The sequence below is a fragment of the Stegostoma tigrinum genome, chromosome 32, assembly GCF_030684315.1.
Source record: "Stegostoma tigrinum isolate sSteTig4 chromosome 32, sSteTig4.hap1, whole genome shotgun sequence".
NCBI lineage: Eukaryota > Metazoa > Chordata > Chondrichthyes > Orectolobiformes > Stegostomatidae > Stegostoma > Stegostoma tigrinum.
In genome coordinates, this window is record NC_081385.1 from 11,205,283 (window position 1) to 11,225,452 (window position 20,170).

Here is a 20,170-nt window from a genome sequence, read left to right on the forward strand (position 1 = left end):
ACAAAGAAAATTACAGCACAGGAACAGGCCGCTTGGCCCTCCGAGCCTGCGCCGATCAAGATCCTCTGTCTAAACCTGCCATCTATTTTCTAAGGGTCTGTGTCCCTTTGCTCCCTGCCCGTCCATGTACCTGTCCAGATACATCTTAAAAGACACTATCATGTCGGTGCCTACCACCTCCGCTGGCAACGCGTTCCAGGCACCCACCACCCTCTGCATAAAGAACTTTCCACGCGTATCTCCCCTAAACTTTCCTCCTCTCACTTTAAACTCATGACCCCTAGTAATTGAGTCCCCCACTCTGGGACAAAGCTTCTTGCTACCCACCCTGTCTATACCCCTCATGATTTTGTAGACCTCAATCAAGTCCCTCCTCAATCTCCGTCTTTCTAATGAAAATAATCCTAATCTACTCAACCTTTCTTCATAGCTAGCGCCCCCCCCATACCAGGCAACATCCTGGTGAACGTCCTCTGCACCCTCTCCAAAACATCCACATCCTTTTGGTAATGTGGCAACCAGAACTGTAGGCAGTACTCTAAATGTGGCCGAACCAAAGTCTTATACAGAAAATCTTTCTGAAGAAGAGTCCAGACCGGAAACATCAGCTTTTCTGCTCCTCTGATGCTTGGCCTGCTGTGTTCATCCAGCTCCACACTTTGTTAACTTGGGTCTTCCTACCATGTTTAAGATGTTGCACAAACAAAAGTAGTTGTCTCTTTACAGCAGTGAATTTCAGTTGTAAGTTGGAAAAGCTCAGCAGGTCTGGCAGCATCTCTGCAGGAAAAAACAGTTAACATTTTGGGTCCAGTGACCTTGTGAATGCGAAATGTTAATTCTGTTTTTTATCTTCCCAGATGCTGCGAGCTTTTCTAGCAACTTTGTTTTTGTTCCTGATTTACAGCATCTGCAGTTCTTTCGGTTTTTGTTCAGTTGTATCTTGCTGGCAGACACCCTGCAAGTTGAGTCAGCACCAAAAAAACACAAAGAAACCAGTGTTCTCATTGCAGGAAGGAGAAGTACTGTTCACCCATTCAATACAGGAATGTTAAGAACACCACAGGGTCCTTTAAGGGACCCCTGAGTCTTGTGAGTCAGGTTTCAATTTTATCAACATTGACAGCGGCTGAGTCTCTACATCTGACTAAATGTGTGTGATTGCAATTTTATTCCCTGTTTAGGGAGTTGCATTTTTATGCGTGTAATATTAGTAACGATCCCTGCCTTTCATTTAGGCATTACTTGCTCGTCCTGTCAGTGCAGTATGCTTCCAGTTTATAAATAACCTGTGTTTATTCTGAAGGCTAATGCCCCACAAAATATCTTGTTCAGTCTTCTTAGTAAGATCAGGTGTCACTCACATCTTCAGCAAATTTCACAAAGAGTGGAGTTTAACCTCACACAAAATAGTCTTTAACCCTACAGTCATTCTTCTGTATCTGCAAGGGTTTTTTAAAAAATTCATTCACAGGATGAGGATATCGCTAGCTAGGCAGCATTTATTGCCCAGAGGGCAGTTAAGAGTCAACCACATTGCTGTGTATCTGGAGTCACATGTAGGCTAGACCAGGTGAGGATGGCAGTTTTCCTTCCCTAGAGGACATTAGTGAACCAGATGGGTATTCCCTAACAATCAACAATGGATTCAAGGTCATCATTACATTCTTAATTCCAGAATTTTATTGAATTCAAATTCGTCCATCTGCTGTGGCAGGATTTGAACCCGGGCCCCCAAAACATTATCTGGATCTCTGGATCATCAGTCCAGTGATAATACCACTATGCCATCGCGACCCCTACATGTTCCTGAGAACCTTGTGAACAATGAAATTCAAGTGTGCGAAGCTCATTAAAAATTGTGGATACGTGATTTTTGCCTATGGACATTGATTTTTGTTGTTACTTTTTGGTGCATAGAGGTGAATTGGAGATTCCTGATTTTGCAGATACAGAGGACTGACTGTCAAAGCAAGTAAAGGAATAGGCTATTCGGCTGTTCAAGCCTGCTTTGCCATTAATAAGAATATGGCTGATCTGATTGTAATTTCAAATCCACATTCCTGCCAATTGTTGACACGCTTTCATACCTTTGCTTACCAAGAATCAATCTGCCTCTGCCTTAAATATATTAAGAACTCTGCCTGCACGCCTTTTCAGGAAGAGAGCTCCAAGGGCTCATGACCCTATGAGAAAGACATTCTGCTCATCTTTGCTTTAAGTGGGGCAATCCCATCAGTTTTAAATAGAGTTCCCTAGTTCTTGATTCACCTTTCAGAGGAACCATCATCTTGTTCTACCTTACATCTACCCTGTCAAGATTTTACATGTTTCAATCAAATTGTTCTTTTTCCTTCTGAACAGGAATTGAGGGAATTCTGGCAGATGATATGAAGGTCAATGGAGAAACAGGTGGCATTGAGGAGGCAGGCAGGCTGCAGAAGGATTTAGGCAGGTTAGGAGAGTGAGCAAAGAAGTGGCACATGGAGTGGGAAAGTGTGAGGTCATGCACTTTGGTAAGAAGAGTAGAAGCATGGACTATTTTCTAAATGGGGAGAAAATTCAGAAATCTGAAGTGCAAAGGGACTTGGGAGTTCTAGCTCAGGACTCTCTTAAGGTAATCTTGCAGGTTGAGTCATTGGTTAGGAAGGTAAATACAATGTTGGCATTTATTTTGAGAGAATTAGAATACAAAAGCAGGGATATATTTCTGAGGCTTTCCAAAGCTCTGGTCAGGCTACATTTAGAGTATTGTGAGGATTTTGGGCGACGTACCTCAGGAAGGATGTACTGGCCCTGGAGTGGGTCCAGAGGATGTTCACAAGAATGATCCTATGAATGAAAGTTTTAACATATGAGAAACATTTGAGGACTCTGAGCCGATACGTGTTGGAGTTTAGAAGTATGGGAGGGGATCTAATTGAAACTTACAGAACACTGAATAGCTGGACAGGGTGGACATTAGGAAGATGTTTCCATTGGTAAGAGAGTCTAGGACCCAAGGGCACAGCCTTAGAATAAAGGGGAGACCTTTTAGAATGGAGATAAAGAGAAATTTCTTCAGCCAGAGAGTGGTGAATCTATGGAATTCATTGCTACAGAAAGCTGTGGAGGCCAGTTCGTATTTAAGACAGGTATAGATAGGTTCTTGATTATCAAAGGAATCAAAGATGAAGGGGAGAAAGTGGGAGAATGGTGTTGAGAAACTTATTACCCATGATTTAATGATGGAGAAGACTAGATGGGCCGAATGGCTGAATTTCTCCTCATATGTCTTATGGTTTTATGGTCTAACTGCAGCAGATATAATCTGCCCCTGCAGCCCTTCTTCAGAGAAGAACCTGCTAATCCCAGGTATTAGTCTGGTAAACTTTCTCTGGATTGTCTCCAAGGCACTTACATTCGCAACAAAGCCCTGTATAACTGAAGCATAGCTTCCCATTCAATTGCCCTCACAATAAATGATAATATTCTATTAGTCATCTTCATTACTTGCTGTACCTATATACTAGCCTTTTCTGACCTGTCCATCAGGACACCCAGATTCCTCTGCATCACAGAGCTCTGCAGTCTCTGTCTGTTGACATTCAATGCTTTTTAAAATTCTTTTTGCCAAGATGGACAATTAGTCGTATTATTAATGTCATTAATTAAGTTCCACATTCTAATTGTTCTCGTGAAAAAGACCTTTCTCTCAAATTTCTGACTGTATTTATTAGTGACTACTTTATATTCATTGGTGCTAGTCTCCGCCTCAAGTATAAATATTTATTTCTATATTTTCCTTATCAAACCTTTTCATATAATCTTATATTAAGTGATACCTTGGCCTTCCTTTTTCCTGAGAACAGTTTACCAGGCTGTTTAGTCAAATGAGTGTGGCAAATGGCCTTAAATTCCAAGATTAATGAAGATGAGGATTAGATCAAAAGGTGCACTCTTTCCGAGTTCACTTAACTAAACAGCCTGGTAAACTGTTCTTAGAAAAAGAGAAGGCCAAGTTATCAAAAGGTGCACTCTTTCCTGGGTACAGTAAAAGCTCTGATATTCTCACGTAATTGCATTCCTATGAAATCTTGCAAAGGGCGTACATATTCCATGAAAGGACTCAATTGGATAGTTTCCAACCACCCAAGATTTTAAGACCTAAAGCAGACAAGCAGAAGACAAGAATCATAGAATCCCTACAGTGGGGAAGCAAGCCATTCAGCCCATCAAGTCCACACCTCCCTGACAAAGAGCACCCCACCCCCTCTCTGTAACCCTGCCTTTACCATGCCAAATCCACATATCCTGCACATAACTGGACACTATGGCAATTTAGCATGGCCAATCCACCTAACCTGAACTGAAGCACACCGAAGAAACCCACGCAGACATGGGGAGGATATGTAAACTCCACACACAGTTGCCCAAGGCTGAAATTGAATCCAGGTCCCAGGTGCAAGTCCCCTACTGCAGTGTTAATCACTGAGCTACCATACTTCCCCAGTTAAAAATCTTTAAAGATGACATTTTTGTTCAATATAAAGATTTTTGTTTGCTGGAAAAATAATGCAATGTAATAAGAAAAACTTATCAGAAGACATAGTACAATACAATACTGCAGCTAAATACAGTGCCCTTAACCATAAATCACAAATTAAAATGATGTTGCACATGTAATATAGCAAATGATGTGTTCACCATGTGCAATTTCCACTCCCAAAAAGACAGCACAACATCATTAGATCTAAGATAACAAGATGTAGAGCTGGATGAGCACAGCAGGGCAAGCAGCATCAGAGGAGCAGGAAAGCCTACGTTTTGGGCCTGGACCCTTCTTGGCCTATTTCATCCACCTTGTTATCTCAGATTCTCCAGCGTCGGCAGGTCCTACCATCTCTGATTTGTTACATCTAATTTGTTTTCCTGGGTGCTTTGCCATTTTAAAAATGTGTCATTTTTGATTCCAAAAGTCATGAATAGACAAACACTGAAGGCATAGTGGGTGATATGGTATATAGAATGCTTCATACAGGTAAGTGAAATTAAGAATGGTAAAGATATGGACAGTTGGACTTCACAGTATTCTGTTTGCTTGGTTAATCAGTGGAGCTTGTAATTGCACCCTTCTCTAGGATCACTCTGCTGCTTGCTACAATCAGCTAAAGCTCAGAACAATCTCTTTCTTCCTTCTGCAGTTATCAGAGGAATTATGCCTATCAGGATGTGAGTCGCACACTTTGTCAACCAGAGATAAAGAGTGAATCACAAATGCAATATTTTTATGTGGATGTTTCAACACTGTCCAAGAAAAACACCTCAGTCCAACTCTATGTGAAACGCATAGAGCATTTTGTCCTCAGGTAGGTGAAATGGCTGGTGATATATTCAGTTCCTGCATCCTCACTCAGATCTACTTTCTGAATAAGATCTTCATGGCCTTTCTCCAGGAAGTATTTGTTATGTTTACGATTTGTACATAGAGGAAGGGTCTGGTTGTTCTGAACAACGTATGAATGTTACTTTTTACCCTTAAATATTGAAATCTGTGGCTTTATCTAACAGACAATTTGATTGTGTAATTTCTTTAAAATTGACCTCTCATGTGGAAGCCAAGGGTTAGTGGCAATGGAGGGAGGTTGGGAGAGAGATGAAGTACATGGGAGGAGGAAAGGGGGGGGGAAGGGAAATGTGGAGGGAGACAAAGAGAAGATGGAGAAGTGTTGAGGAGGTGGAAATTGGAGTGAGGAAAAGGGGCAAGGACATGGGTAGTGGACAAAAGAAGAGGCCATTTAGAAAAGGCAAAAAGAAGAGGTGAGGGGGTGTGGTGAATGTAGTAACCTAAGAACAGGGGTAGCCCATTCAGCCCCTCAACCTGTTGCACCATTTGACTGCAACAAGGTTGATCATCTAACTCATACCATTTTTCCAGGCTTTCTGTTAGCATTAACAACCTCTTGGTGTCTGTCTTAAACAAACGCAATGGCTGAGCTTCCACAGCTCTCCAGGGTAGAGAATTCCAGAGTTTCACAGCTTAATTAAAGTGAGGATGGAAATGGAGAGAGGAGTATGGAGGAGCATCATGATTAAAGACCAAGATGAGTGACAGAGGGGAGGAAGACGGTGTTGGGAGGAGGACAGTTGAGGGAGGTGTAAACAAAGAACAGAGATTGTGGAAGGTCCATGGATGCTGTTGCAATCAGTGAGTAGATGGTAATTTTCTTCACACCATTTAGGACTATCAGGAGGCTGAGTTCCCCTTCATTTGTTTCCAAAACATTTTGGCCTTTTCTCTAAATGTTCTTGTTAGGTTCATTTTGGAATAATTTCCTTATTGGAGCAAGGAGATGCAATAGAAGCTCCACCTGGTGATTCCCTGTGCCTCTGTTGTCTGTAGACTGGAGTAAGGAGAATAACACCATCAGTGCCATTAGATGGAGTGGAGTGAATGACCTTTTCATCTGAATTTATCTCACGATATTTGGTTGTGCTTTGTTTGCAACAAACCAATTAAAGTCATCCTTCTAATTGATTTTCTACAGAAACATCAGGAAATAATGGCTCATGTTTTGAACAGCAAACTCACAGTGGGCTGGATGTGGTAATAGAAATACCTGATCTGTAACACAGCCATGATCTGGCAAACAGTGAAGATCTCAACTCTCATCTGACATTCTGATTCATTGCTACTGTCCTTCCTGTTGCGGTTGGGCGATTGTAGCATTATGGTAATGTGACTGAAGTAGTAATTCACATGCCTGGGGTCATGGGTTCAAATTGCAACTTGTGGAATTTAAACTCAAGTTTTTTTTAAAGTATAGAATTCAAAGCTAGTCTCGGTAATAGTGACATAAACCAGTAATTGATTGTCATAATAATCCATCTTGTTCACTAATGTCCCTCCCTGGCCTGGCCCACATGTAACACCAAACTGACAGCAATGTGGCTGACTCTTAAGTGCATTAAGCGTATCAGGGATGGGCAATACTGCTGGCCTTGTTAGCAATGCCCAGCCCAAATCCAATGAAAGAATAAAGTAAAAAGCATGTCAGAAGAAGCATATTTCTCGGCCCAAGCGTCAGAAACGACCATGAATCTTCCATTTCCTTATTTAAGAAATAGTTGGAGGCTCTTGTTTTAATTCTGCAAACATTATTTCAAATGTTTTTCTTTCTGTCACAGAACTGCAGAACCATTCCAATTTAATGCGACACCAGCTCAACCTCAGGTAAGGGCTGATCTTTGAAAATTGCTGCTCAGATTTCTTGCTGCACAGAGGATCTGTCATGCCCTTCAGCTCTTTGTTTCATTAAATGAAATGGATTGAGAAATGTTGTGTATAATGTGGATATTGGTGTGAGAAGGCTCCAATCTCAAGACCATTGGCAGACTGTCCCATGTTGTTACTCTCAGTGAGGGAGGTAGGAAATCGTCAGAGACCGAGGGAAGGATGGGTGATAGTGAGGAAGAGAAGACAAGGTGTGATGCTCAAATATCTTCAGTTACAAGTCGGGATGTATTATAAGGGTCGGCAACCCTTGTGAGAAACAGGAAGAATCATATCAGATCCTTAGAATTTGTCTCTATTCTGTCTTAAAGCTATTAACTGTCTTGCTGAGAGTGGGATACATAGTCAAGAGGCTATTACTCACATGATGAGCACCAATAATGAGCACTGATTACCAGGGTCTCTGATTGAGGACATTGCAGCCAGTCCAACTGTGGCTTCATTCATTGACTACACCATTATCGTACTTGTGCTTGTGAAAGAACTTTGGACATTTCTTTATGTTCATTTTCCATTATAAATATAAGCAATGTCTTACAATTGATGCACTGTGCAGTTCATAGGGCTCACTGGCTAGCTAGTGAGAGCAGAAAACCCAGTCGGTTTTCCTTTACCTAAGCCAGGACATTGAAAGGTATTGCAAAGACCTCATGCAGTCTGAGTTATGCCAGCCAGAGCATTAACATTGTAAACTTTAGAGCACTCTCTATAACAGTAAAAATGCATGCCCAAGTGATGTTGCATATGGGACCTTGAGATGAGCTGCTGTGTAACTCTATTGACTCTCTCTTATACTCTCCCTGTTGCTTGTAGTACTTCAAGTACAAGTTTCCTGATGGGGAAGTCTCAGTAATAGTGAAGGTGACATCTGATTCAGCATTTCCCTGTTCGGTCATCTCCATACAGGATGTCCTGGTAAGTAAAAAATTAATTGGAGGTGCTTGTTTGGTACGTTGGGGACCTGTGAATGACAGCCTACATCAGCTTTGGTTTTAGAGTTGAGACAAAAACATGAGGGCCATTCTAGATGCAAGTGAATGTGCCATTTAGGCTCCTTGAAGAGTGATCTATAACCTGAAGGTCTATAGTGAACAAAGAAATTTCTTCAGGAAAGAGTGCAAAAGAAAATATCAAATAACAATTTAATTTTCTACAATAGTTTTGTGTTGCTGCGAAATTCCCATGTATTTCATTTTTATTATTCACTCTTGGGATGAGAACTTTGCAGATAAAGCCAGTGTTTATTGTTCATCTCAAACTGCCTTTTAGAAAAGAGTCGCTTTCTTGAAACACTATGGTCCAAGTGATATGGATGCACCTGCTGTGTTGGTTTGATAGAAAGAAGTGCATTGTTAGGCCATTTAAAAATTAACAGTGTTCTGTATCTGGAATCACATGGATACCAAGTAAAAACCGAAAACACTGGATGCTGTAAATCAGGAACAAAAACAAAGTTGCTGGAAAAGCACAGCAGGTCTGGCAGCATCTGTGAAGAAAATAGTCAGAGTTAACATTTCGGGTCTGGTGACCCTTCCTCAGAAACATTAACTCTGATTATTTTCTTCACAGATGTTGCCAGACCTGCTGTGCTTTTCCAGCAACTTTGTTTTTGTCAAATGGATACCAGATGAGATAAAGATGGATTAGTGAACCAGATGGATTTTTTAATACAATCCAGTTGTCGCATGTTCATTACTAATGACACTAGCATTTCATTTCTAGGTTATTAATTGACTGAATTTAAATTTCGCCATTTGTTATAGAGATATAGAGATGTACAGCATGGAAACAGACCCTTCGGTCCAACTCGTCCATGCCAACCAGATATCCTAAATAAATCTAGTCCCATTTGCTAGCCTTTGTCCTGTATCCCCTCTAAACTCTTCCTATCCATCCAGATGCCTTTTAAAAGTTGTAATTATACCACCTTCCACCATTTCCTCTGGCAGCTCATTTCGTACAAGCACCATCCTCTGTGTGAAAAAGTTGCCTCTTAGGCCCCTTTAAATCTTTCCCTTCTCACCTAAAACCTATTCCATTTAATTTTGGACTCCCCTACCCTTGGCTATTCGCCCTATCCACACCTCTCATGATTTTATAAACTTCTCTAAGATCACCTTTCAGCCCCTGACACTCCATGGAAAATAGCCCCAGTCTATTTAGTCTCTTCCAATAGCTCAAATCCTCCAAACCTGGCAACATCCTTGTAAATCTTTTCTGAACTCTTTCAAGTTTCATAGCATCCTTCCAATAACAGGGAGACCAGCACTGAATGTAGTATTCCGGAAGTGGCCTAACTAATGCCCTGTACAGCCGCATCATGACCTGTCAACTCCTACACTCAGTGCACCGACCAATAAAGGCAAGCATACCAAACACTTTCTTCATTATCCTATCTACTTCTGACTCCACTCCCCAGCAAATATGAACCTGCACTCCAAGGTCTCTTTGTTTAGCAACAGTCCCCAGGACCTTACCATTAAGTGTACAAGTCTTGCCCTGATTTGCCTTTCTAAAATGCAGCACCTCACATTTATCTAAATTAAACTCTATCTGCCACTCCTTGGCCCGTTGGCCCACCTAATCACGATACTGTTGTGCTCTGAGGGAACCTTCTTTGCTGTCCACAACACCTCCAATTTTGGTGTCATCTGTAAATTTACCAACCATACCTGCTATGATCACATCCATATAAATCATTTATATGATTGACGAAAAACAGTGGACCCAGCACTGATCCTTGTGACACACTGCTGATCATAGATCTCCAGTCTGAAAATCAACCCTCCACCACCACCCTCTGTCTTCTACCTTCTGTACCGAAATAACTAGTTCTTCCTCTAACCCATGTGATGTGATCTTGCTAACCAGTCTACCATGAGACATACCTTGTCAAACACCTTACTGAAATCCACAATAGATCCACCACTCAGCCCTCATTAATCCTCTTTGTTACTTCTTCAAGAAACTCAATGAAGTTAGTGAGACATGATTTCCCATGCGCAAAGCCATATTGGCTATCGCTAATCAGTCCTTGCCTTTCCAAATACACGTAAATCCTGTCCCTCAGGATTCCCTCCAACAACTTTCCCACCACCGATGTCAGGCTCACCAGCATATAGTTTCCTGGCTTTTTCTTACCACCTTTCTTAAATAGTGGCACCACATCAGCCAACCACCAGCCTTCCAGCACCTCACCTGTGGCTATCAATAATACAAATTCCTCAGCAAGGGTCCCAGCAATTACTTCTTTAGCTTCAGGCAGAGTTCTAGGGCACAGCTATTCAGATGCTGGTGGTTAATCTACCTTTTGCATTTTAAGCTGTCTACCGCCTTCTCCTCTATAATATGGACAGTTTTCAAGATGTCACTCTTTATTTCTCCATATTCTATATCTTACATAATCTTCTCCACAGTAAACACTGATGCAAAATACTCATTTAGTATCTCCCCATCTCCTGCGGTTCCACACATAAGTGGCTTTCCTGATCTTTAAGAGGTTCTGTTTTGTTCCTAGTTACCCTTTTGTCCTTAATACATTTGCAGAATCCCTTTGGATTCTCTTTAAGCCTTTGCAAAAGCAATCTCATGTTCCCCTTTTGCCCTCCTGATTCCCTTAAAGTACTTTACTGCTACAGCCTTTAAACTCTTCTTGGGATTCAGTCAGTCTCTGCTGTCTGTACCTGACATATGCTTCCTTTTTCTTGCTCAAAATCTCAATTTCTCTAGTTATTCCTACACCTACCAGCCTTACTCTTCACCCTAACAGGATCGTTCTGTCTCTGGACTCTTATTATTTCACTTTGAAGGCATCCTATTTTCTGGCCGTCCCCTTACCTGCAAGCAATGTCCCCCTGCCCCAACCCCAGTCAATGTTTGAAAGTTCTTGCCTCATAACGTCAAAATTGGTCTTCCTACAGTTCAGAACTTTAACTTTTAGATTCCATGTATCCTTTTCCATTGCTATTTTAAAAAATAATGGAATTATGGTCACTGGTTGCAAAGTGCTCCCCCACTGACACCTTAGTCACCTGCCCTTGCAATAGCATTTTTAGGGGTAATGTTAACCACTTAAATACCATCCTACTGCCTCAACGTCTGGGGTAGTGGAGCACTTGGAGCTATGATAGCAACAAGGTCAACTTCATAGAATTTTATTTAAAACCAGCCTAAAGAAGGCAGTATCCAGGGAGAAGTTATAAGAAAGATATTATTAAGCTGGAGAGTGTTCAAAAGTGATTTGCCACAATGTTGCTGGGTATGGAAGGTTTGAGTTGTAAAGGAAGGCTGGATAGCTGGGACATTGTTCACTGGAGCATAGGAGGTTGAGAGCCGACCCTTTAGAAGTTTATAAAATAATGAGGGCTGTAGATAAAGTTAATGGTAGTTGTCTTTTTCCAAGGGTAGGGGATTTCAGGATTAGGGACCATATTTTAAAGGTGAGCAGAGAAAGATTTAAAAGAGACATGAAGGTACATTTTTTACACAGACAGTGGTTTGTGTGTGGAATGAACTGCCTGAAGAAGTGTATATAGGTACAATTACAATGTTTAAAAGACATTTGGCCAAGTACATGAATAGGAAGGTTTCGAAAGATATGGGCCAGGAACAGGCAGGTGGGATTAGCTTAGTTTGGGATTATGTTCGGCATGAACTGGTTGAACTTAAATATATGACTCGATGACACTATAACTGGGTCCATTTTGTTCAATCTCTTCGACTGGGGTGGCTCGCTGGTTTAGTCTAGCTCCCAATAGCATGTTGATCACCCAGTAGAACTAGTCTGTTTCTGAGAAACTCGTTTACTTTGTATCATCATAGCCCTTATTTTGAACAAACTTGGAGATGCCAGCGTTGGACTGGGGTGGACAATGTCAGAAGCCACACGACACCAGGTTATAGCCCATCAGGTTTATTTGAAATCATGAGCTTTCAGAGCACCGCTACTTCATCAGATGAAGTGTCAGAGGATTCTTTACTGAGAGTTTACATGAGGAAAGCATGAGGGGTGCAAGGAACCTGTTAAAATTAAGATATTGCCAAGAGGTGTGGACCTTCTGCAGAAACTTGAATTTCAATTGCACTCAGGACTGACTTACTTGTGTTCTTCACTGTCAATTTTCTTTCAGTGTCCGGTCAATGATTTGGATAATAATGTTGCATTTATTGGCACCTATCAAACAATGACTAAAAAAGCAGCGATTACTGTACAGGTAAGCTCAGTGTTGTATGTGCAAACCGTAGTCTGTACTAGAGATAACGAGTGTGTCTTCCATAGTGTCCATGTCAGCTTGGTATAATCATCAAACAAACTCGCAGAATGGCTACAGTACAGAAGGAGGCCGTCTGGCCCATCCTGTCTGTGCTGGACCTCAGCAGGATTAATTTCTGGTGTGGCAGTCACCCCACACTTTCCTCATAGCCCTGAAAACATTTCCTCTTGAGAAGTTTCTTCTGGAAATGTCAGTAAAATCCTAATTTTATGTTTGCTCACTAGTTTGATGAAGATGCTGAGTAGGAAAACGAGGTAGGCTGATCTTGAAACAATAAAAACCGTTGCTCTTTTTAGTTAATCACAGAGAATCTTTAGCATTCACCAGCAGACAAGGCCTCACAGTCCTTGACTTAATTTGACTTAGTCGATGCAGTAGATCCCTCCTGAATACACTGAAGTCCCAACATTCCTTGCCTTTGAGACAGAAGGTTGTGATCTGGAGTCTCACTCTTGCTCCCAAACAGATAGTTAAGACTGACATGACTGAAGGAGCTGCTGTAAGCTGAACAGCAAGGGCCTTTTCCCTAGGGCAGGGGAATTCAAAACTAGGGGGCATATTTTTGAAGATGTGAAGATAAAAATTTCAAAAGGACATGATGAGCAACGTTTTACACAGAGAGTGGTTCGTATCTAGAACTGCCAGATGAAGTGATGGATGCAGGTACAGTTATGAACATTTAAAAGACATTTGGATAAGTACTTGAAGAGGAACGGTTTGGAGGGATATGGGCCAAGCACAGGCAGATGGAACTAGTTTGGTTTGGGAACATAATCAGCGTGGACTTGTTGGACGGAAGGGTCTGTTTCCATGCTGTATGATGCTATGACTCTATCCTGTCAGAAATGCCACTTCTCGGATGAGCTGTTAAACCAATGATCTGCCCATTGGGTTAGACCAATCTGAAGAAGATGAAAGTGTTGTTCCTGAATGATACTGTTCTCTCAATCCAAAAAAAATAGAACTGCTTAAAATCAAGTTAATTCATCACCTGATACACCATTGAACTCATTTGCTGTTTGTAGGATCTTGATGTGCATACATGATGACAGTGACCATACTTCAAACGCTTCAATTGTTGTGAATTGCTTTGGGTGTTCTGTGTTTGAGATGTGAATATATAAATACAAACATACCTCTTCCTATTGAAAAAGAGACAACAAATATGAGAGTATTTGTAGTTTGTAAAAGTCTAGCATTAGCAACCATTAATAGTACTCTCTTCACGGCTCTATGTTATTGCATTTGATGATCTTCAATTATGTTACACGCCTCATCTGCTGAATGTAGTGCAAAATGAATTGGTTTGCAAGGTTAACACAAAACCTTGCTCTCCCTCTGAACATTTCAAATTTCATCCATTGAGCATGTTGAGAGCTGAACCCTCTACGTTGCAAGAGAATTGTCCCTTTTGTTTCAAAACTCACCAGCCCGCAGGGATGGTTCAGCGTGTGTTGGGCTGACTTCTGGGATCCACGTGCTAAGTTCCTCGAGCCAACAAGGTGGCAAAGAGTCAAAGCTGAACACACTGGCAAAGGGAGTGAGAAAGGGATGTGCACTGTGGGTTCTTGGCATCCACCCTCTGCACCAGCTTCATTCCTTTGGAGAACAGAAATTAGAGAGAGAGTAAGTGAGATCTGAATGCCTAGCAGGAAAAGAGTATACTTATGGGGAAAGAAGAGAGTAAAATGACATTTGAATGTTGTATCCAATGATTCATCCAGGACATACAGAACCCCTTCCAAGAAAATGAGGTATTTATTAGTCTTCTTTCTCACTTCCTGACAGAAAAAGGATTTCCCAAACAGCAGCTTTTATGTGGTGGTGGTAGTGAAGACGGAGGATGAGGCCTGTGGTGGACCACTGCCTTTTTATCCATTAAAGCAAGGTATGATCAAGGCATCCATATCCACATTGCCTACCCCTGTCATTGGTCAAGGGCATCAAAGTGTAAAATCCATAAAAAATAAGGAGACCCCTTACTCGCTGAAAGAAGGTGGAGAAAAGCACATAGATTATCTTGATAAGTTGAAATACCATGAGAAAGGGCGTCTTATTAAACAAGTGAAGGGGACTCACGCATTTGCCGTGATAGTGTAGTTGTTCTATCAGCAGATCATAGACTTGGGGTAATGATCTGAGTACAATGAGTTCACATAAAGAAAAACCATTAAAACTTTGAAATAACTATCCTGACCCCTCTGTTTTAGGGTAGGCAAGATGTGTTCAGGCCAGTTCCAACTTCTTATCCTTCTTTAAGCTCAGATAATTAAACAAATCTGGAATAAAGTGGTAGCGTCAGTCATGAATACTATTAAACTGCTGGATTGCAGTTTTAAAAAAAACATCTGGTCCAGTTTAAGGAAAGGAACCTGCTATCAGGCTGTATATGACTCCTGACCCGCAACAATTTAGTTGCCTCTCATTGCCCTAAGGGTCAGTGATAATGTGGGAAAGTGAGAATTGAGTTTCTATATCCTCTAAAATGGCCAAGTTATTCCACCACAGAAGAGAAAGGAGTCACTGTGGGCGTACCTGCAGCACACAATTGCAGTGTTTCCAGGCTGTTCACCAATGGGCCCACATCCCACCCATGAATAAAATCAACACTCTCAATTGCAGGTGTGTTGGTAGGCCATTCAGCCCTTTGAGCCTGTACTGCCATCCATAATGTTATGGCAAATCCATATCCAAACCCCAGATAATCTATTGTTGCTGCTCTTTAGGATACTTCGATACTGAGAGTTGAGGGTTACTTTCTTCTGATTTCTCTTCAGATGAGCCTGTAGATCGAGGGAACCGGAGTAAGATTCTGAATGTGACCGTGATGCCTGCTGTGAATTGTAAGCAGTTCTGTTTGGAGTGCTTAACCTAGAGTACAAAGCTTCTGTCGCGAAACACCTGTAATGTTATGAGTACCAGTGGGTTCTTATAGACCAGCTTTTTAATAATGCAAACTCTTAACGGTCAGAGCAAAGCAAGTGGTACTGATAACTTGAACTGTCAGCACTTTGCAGCTTCTCTTCCCTTCACCTCTTAGAATCAGCAGTCACAGATGTTTTACAGCCATTTGGCCCATCATGTCTGTACTACTGGTCCAAGTGAGCAACTCATTTAATGCTAGTTTCTTCGTTTCTTCCTGAAACACTGCACATTCTTCCTTTTTAGTTAATTGCATAACTTCATTTTGATGATTTCAATTGAACCTGTCTCCAGCGCATTCTCAGGTGTGCATTCCAGATCCTAACCATTCATTGTGTGAAAAAGATGTTCCTCATATCACTTTCGCTTCTTTTCTGAATTGTTTTAAAATTGTCTAGCTTTTTGCTCCCATTCACAATTGGGAACAGTTTCTGTCTATCCATTCTGGACCAACCTCACGTGATTTTGTATACCCCTGTCGATTAGAAGCAGAAGCAGACCATTCAACCTCAAGAATAAACAATAATACAGATGTAAATCTCTTTAACTTGATAAGATTATGACTAACAGGCTTGTGTTTTAAATTTCACATTCCCATCTACCTTCAATGACCAATGATTCCTCTGCCTAACAAGAATCTATTGACCTCTGCCATAAAAATATTAATGACTCAGAGTGGGGGACTCAATTACTAGGGGTCATGAGTTCAAAGTGAGAGGAGGAAAGTTTATGGGTGATATGCGTGGAAAGTTCTTTACAAAGAGGGTGGTGGGTGCCTGGAACATGTTGCCAGCGGAGGTGGTAAACGCAGACATGATAGTGTCTTTTAAGATGAATCTGGACAGATACGTGGATGGGCAGGGAGCAAATGGACACAGACCCTTAGAAAATAGGTGACAGGTATAGACAGAGGATCTCGATCGGCGTAGGCTTGGAGGGCCGAAGGGCCTGTTTCTGTGCTGTAATATTCTTTGCTCTTTGACTCCACCTCCACTGTTGTACAACTCACAGAGAGACCAAAAAAAACTCCTCATCTCTGTTCCAAAATGGCATTCCCCTGCTTATGGACTGAATGACAAGAGAAAACATCCTTTCCACATCATTCTTCTCCAAAACATTGAGTATCTAATTCCCTTTAATTAAATCACCCCTCACTCTTCTAAACTTCAGTGGAAACAAGCTTAGCCTGTCCAACATATTCTCACGAGAAACTTAATCATTTCAAGCATCAGACTAGTAAACCTTCAATACATTTAGATCTTTCCTTAAATGAGGAGACAAAAATTGCATTCACTATTCAAGGTGCGGTCTCAGCAATGCCCTGTATAACTGAAATGTCAACATTCTGTCTTCCGTTCAATTCCTCTGGTAATAAAGGAAAGCACCTAGTTACCCTTCTTGATTACATGCTATGCTTGTATGTTAACTTATTGTGATCTCTCAATTTTCTTTCCTTCAAGGAAAACAATTTTAAACATCTCCTTGTGCTTCTTGTGCCTCTGAGCATTTGACAATTGCCCTGACTGACTGAAAGAGCTCACAGCTATTCACGGCTGGCCTGGCCTGGCCAATCTTTCCCCATAAAACAACATACCTGTTCCAGTTATTAATCTGTTAAACTTTGTCTAAACTGCTTCAAATGCATTACATCCTTCCTTAAGAAAGTGCTGCACACATTATACCAGATGTGGTTTCACCAGTATCCTGTCTGACTGAAACGTAACCTCTCTACTTCTCTACTCAGTTCCCCTCACATTACGTGCTTCCATTCTGTTAGCTTTGCCAGTTTTCTTGTTGCCCTGCATTCTAACATTTTGAACTTCATACAGTAGGACACGAAGATCCCTCTGTATCTCAGAGCACTGCAATCCCTCATTGTTTGGCTAATGTGCTTTCTTTTTTTCTTTCTTTTCAAATGACCAATTTCACATCTTTTCACATTATACTGCATTTGCCAGATCTTTGTCAACTCACGTATCTATATGTTTTTGAAACAAAAACAAGTCACTGGAAAAGCTCAGCACGTCTGGCAGCAAGTATGAAGAGAAACCAGAGTTAACATTGCAGGTCTGGTGACCCTTCCTTGGAATTGTTCCGCGGAAGGGTCACCAGACCCGAAACATTAACTCTGATTTCTCTCCATAGATGCTGCCAGACCTGCTGAGCTTTTCCAACAACTTCTGTTTTTGTTTCTGATTTACAGCATCCGCAGTTCTTTCAGTTTTTATATCTTTTAGTAGTTGTCTTGTGTTCCCTTCACAAATTACCTTCCTACGTATTACTTTGTATCATTAACAGATTTGGCAACCATATCTTCAGTCACGTCGTTTTATAAACTGTAAACAGTGTAGATCCCTGCACCAATCTAGCATAATGCTTGTTAACATCTTGCCAAACTGCAAAAGACCCAAGTTCACCTACATTCTGCTTCCTGTTAGTCTGTCAATCTTCTGTCCCAGCTAATATGCTACCCTGTACGTAATGATCTTGTATTTTCTACAGTAACCTTTAATATGATACCTTATCTAACGCCTTCTGGAAATCTAAGTGCAGTATAACTACTAGTTCCCCTTTATCCACAGTGCATGTGACTTCCTGAAAGAATTCCAATTGATTGGTTAAACATGATTTGTTCATCATAAAACTCCATGTTAGCTCTACCTGATTACCTTGAATGGCGCAGGCTTGGAGGGCTAAAGTGCCTGTTCCTGTGCTGCAATTTTCTTTGTTCGTATGTAAGTGCTCAGCAGTAACTGCTGTAAAAATGGCTTCTAACATTTCCCCTATGATAAATACTAAACTAACTGGCCTGTAGTTTCTTGTTTCCTGTCTCCCTCCCTTTTCAAATAAAGGAATTAATTCACTATCTTCCAATCTAATGGGACTTTCCCTAAATTAGTGGTGTTTTGAAAAATTAAACTATCTCACTGGCCGCTCGAGGATGAAGACCATTATGACCAGTGGACACATCAGACTGCAGCTGTAACAATTTTCTCAGTACGGTTTCTTTGGTGATTGTAATTTTCCTGAGTTTATCCCTCCCTTCTATTTCCTCATTTATGTGCAGGTAAGAACATGAAAGGGCTATTATTCCAGTGACTACACAGCAAGTGAAGATAGCATTATCTAATAGAAACAGTTAGTTTATTCTACTCTTTGTGTGGCAAAATGGCTGTGTCTGTCCAATTGAAACTATTCATTGTGCAATGTAGCGTATTACAGCATGACATTGAGACAAGCATTGGATTGGATTGTGGCCCTTTGTTAAAAAAAATTAACAAATACGTACTGGAGTCTAGCCACTCTTGAATTTATGTTTGTACTAAGTAGTCCTGAATTCTGTGTCCTTTTGCATTAACTGCAAATTCTGTTGATTAATGCATAATGCTTTATCTCTGAGTCAGAGGCTTGTAGCTTCAAGTTCTGCTTCCTGGAGTTGAGTATAAAAATACACTCTGATATACACAGTCGATGCCTGGGAGATTGCTGCACTATCAGAGGAACTGTCTTTTGGATGGGGTGCTAAATAGACATCTCATCTAGCCCCCTTCAAGTGAATACGCAGATCCCATGACACTATTTTGATGTTGAACAGGAGAATTATTCTTGGTTTCCTGGTCAATATTCACTCCTCAATCAAGACTGCAGAAACAGACTGTAAGATATTGTGACAATGCCATATGTGGGAGCCTGCTGTGCACAAATTGGCTGCATTACAACAGAGACTATACCTTAAATATACTTCAATGTCTGTAAATCAGTCTGAGATGTTCATTAATCTTGAGACGCCATATATATGGGCACGTCATGATTTTTTTTTGCTTAAATTTTTAGGGAATGTTGAACTACAGGGCTCTTGTTAATTGAGTTTTTCTTCATTTTGCTTCCTCGTTCACAGCTGTGGCCTATATTAAAGGGACGTTGTTCAGTCTGGGAATTTTCCTGGCATTTTACCTGCTCACGTTGATCATCGCTTGCTGGGAGCACAGTCGGTAAGGGGCTTTAGAACACTCTCTGCTGGCTTGGAGAACAATCAGCGTCATTTTCCCCACAAAGCTGCCTCAAATGGTTTTTCCAGACCTGAGAACTCATATCTGTCTTTCAATCATTAAGAATAACATTGCATCTATTCAAGATGTTTCAGTTCCTTTCCACTTTGAGTGTCCCTGGTCCTTGCTCCCTAAAATCTGTTATCAGGCAGAGATCCTTACCGAAGTAGTGTGTTTACTGTCACTAGTCAAGGGTAACACTGGCTGTCATTGTGACTCTCTAGTCTAGAATTTTGATGAGCCATACCCATTTACCAGGCATTGTGTTTGCATTTAAACCTGCAATATAGTGAGTGAGAAAATCAACGTCATTAGGAACTGCAAAGTCATATTCATCTTATTGGTGTAGCCAGGAAAATAGACATGCAGGGCCATTGCGTGAACTAGTCTTTTGATCTTTTGTTTCAGATACATAATTCTCTGAAAGTTATATCACGGATAAACAGGGTGTTGAAGAAGGTGTTCAGCAGCTTGCCTTCATTGCCCAGATCACTGAGTAGAGGAGTTGGGAAGTCATGTTGAGGTTGTACAGGACGTTGGTGAGGCTTCTTCTGGAATACTGTGTCCAGCTCTGGTCTCCTTGCTTATAGGAAGGATATTATTAAATTGGAGAGGGTTCAGGAAAGATTTACCAGGACTGGAGGTTTTGATTTATA

General features: G+C 41.1%; 1 protein-coding gene across 3 annotated transcripts in view; it reads left to right on the top strand.

Annotated features, from left to right (window-relative positions):
- The window catches only part of sidt2 (SID1 transmembrane family, member 2), an 83,748-nt gene that overhangs the window by 16,619 nt on the left and 46,959 nt on the right, over nt 1-20,170 (top strand). For all 3 annotated transcript variants that reach the window (XM_048562052.2, XM_059639120.1, XM_048562053.2), the window contains exons 3-9: nt 5,181-5,345; nt 7,165-7,210; nt 8,084-8,185; nt 12,400-12,483; nt 14,332-14,431; nt 15,321-15,386; nt 19,364-19,457. In XM_048562052.2, coding sequence (XP_048418009.2) covers nt 5,181-5,345; nt 7,165-7,210; nt 8,084-8,185; nt 12,400-12,483; nt 14,332-14,431; nt 15,321-15,386; nt 19,364-19,457 — 657 coding nt within the window. The remainder of the gene's footprint in view (nt 1-5,180; nt 5,346-7,164; nt 7,211-8,083; nt 8,186-12,399; nt 12,484-14,331; nt 14,432-15,320; nt 15,387-19,363; nt 19,458-20,170) is intronic.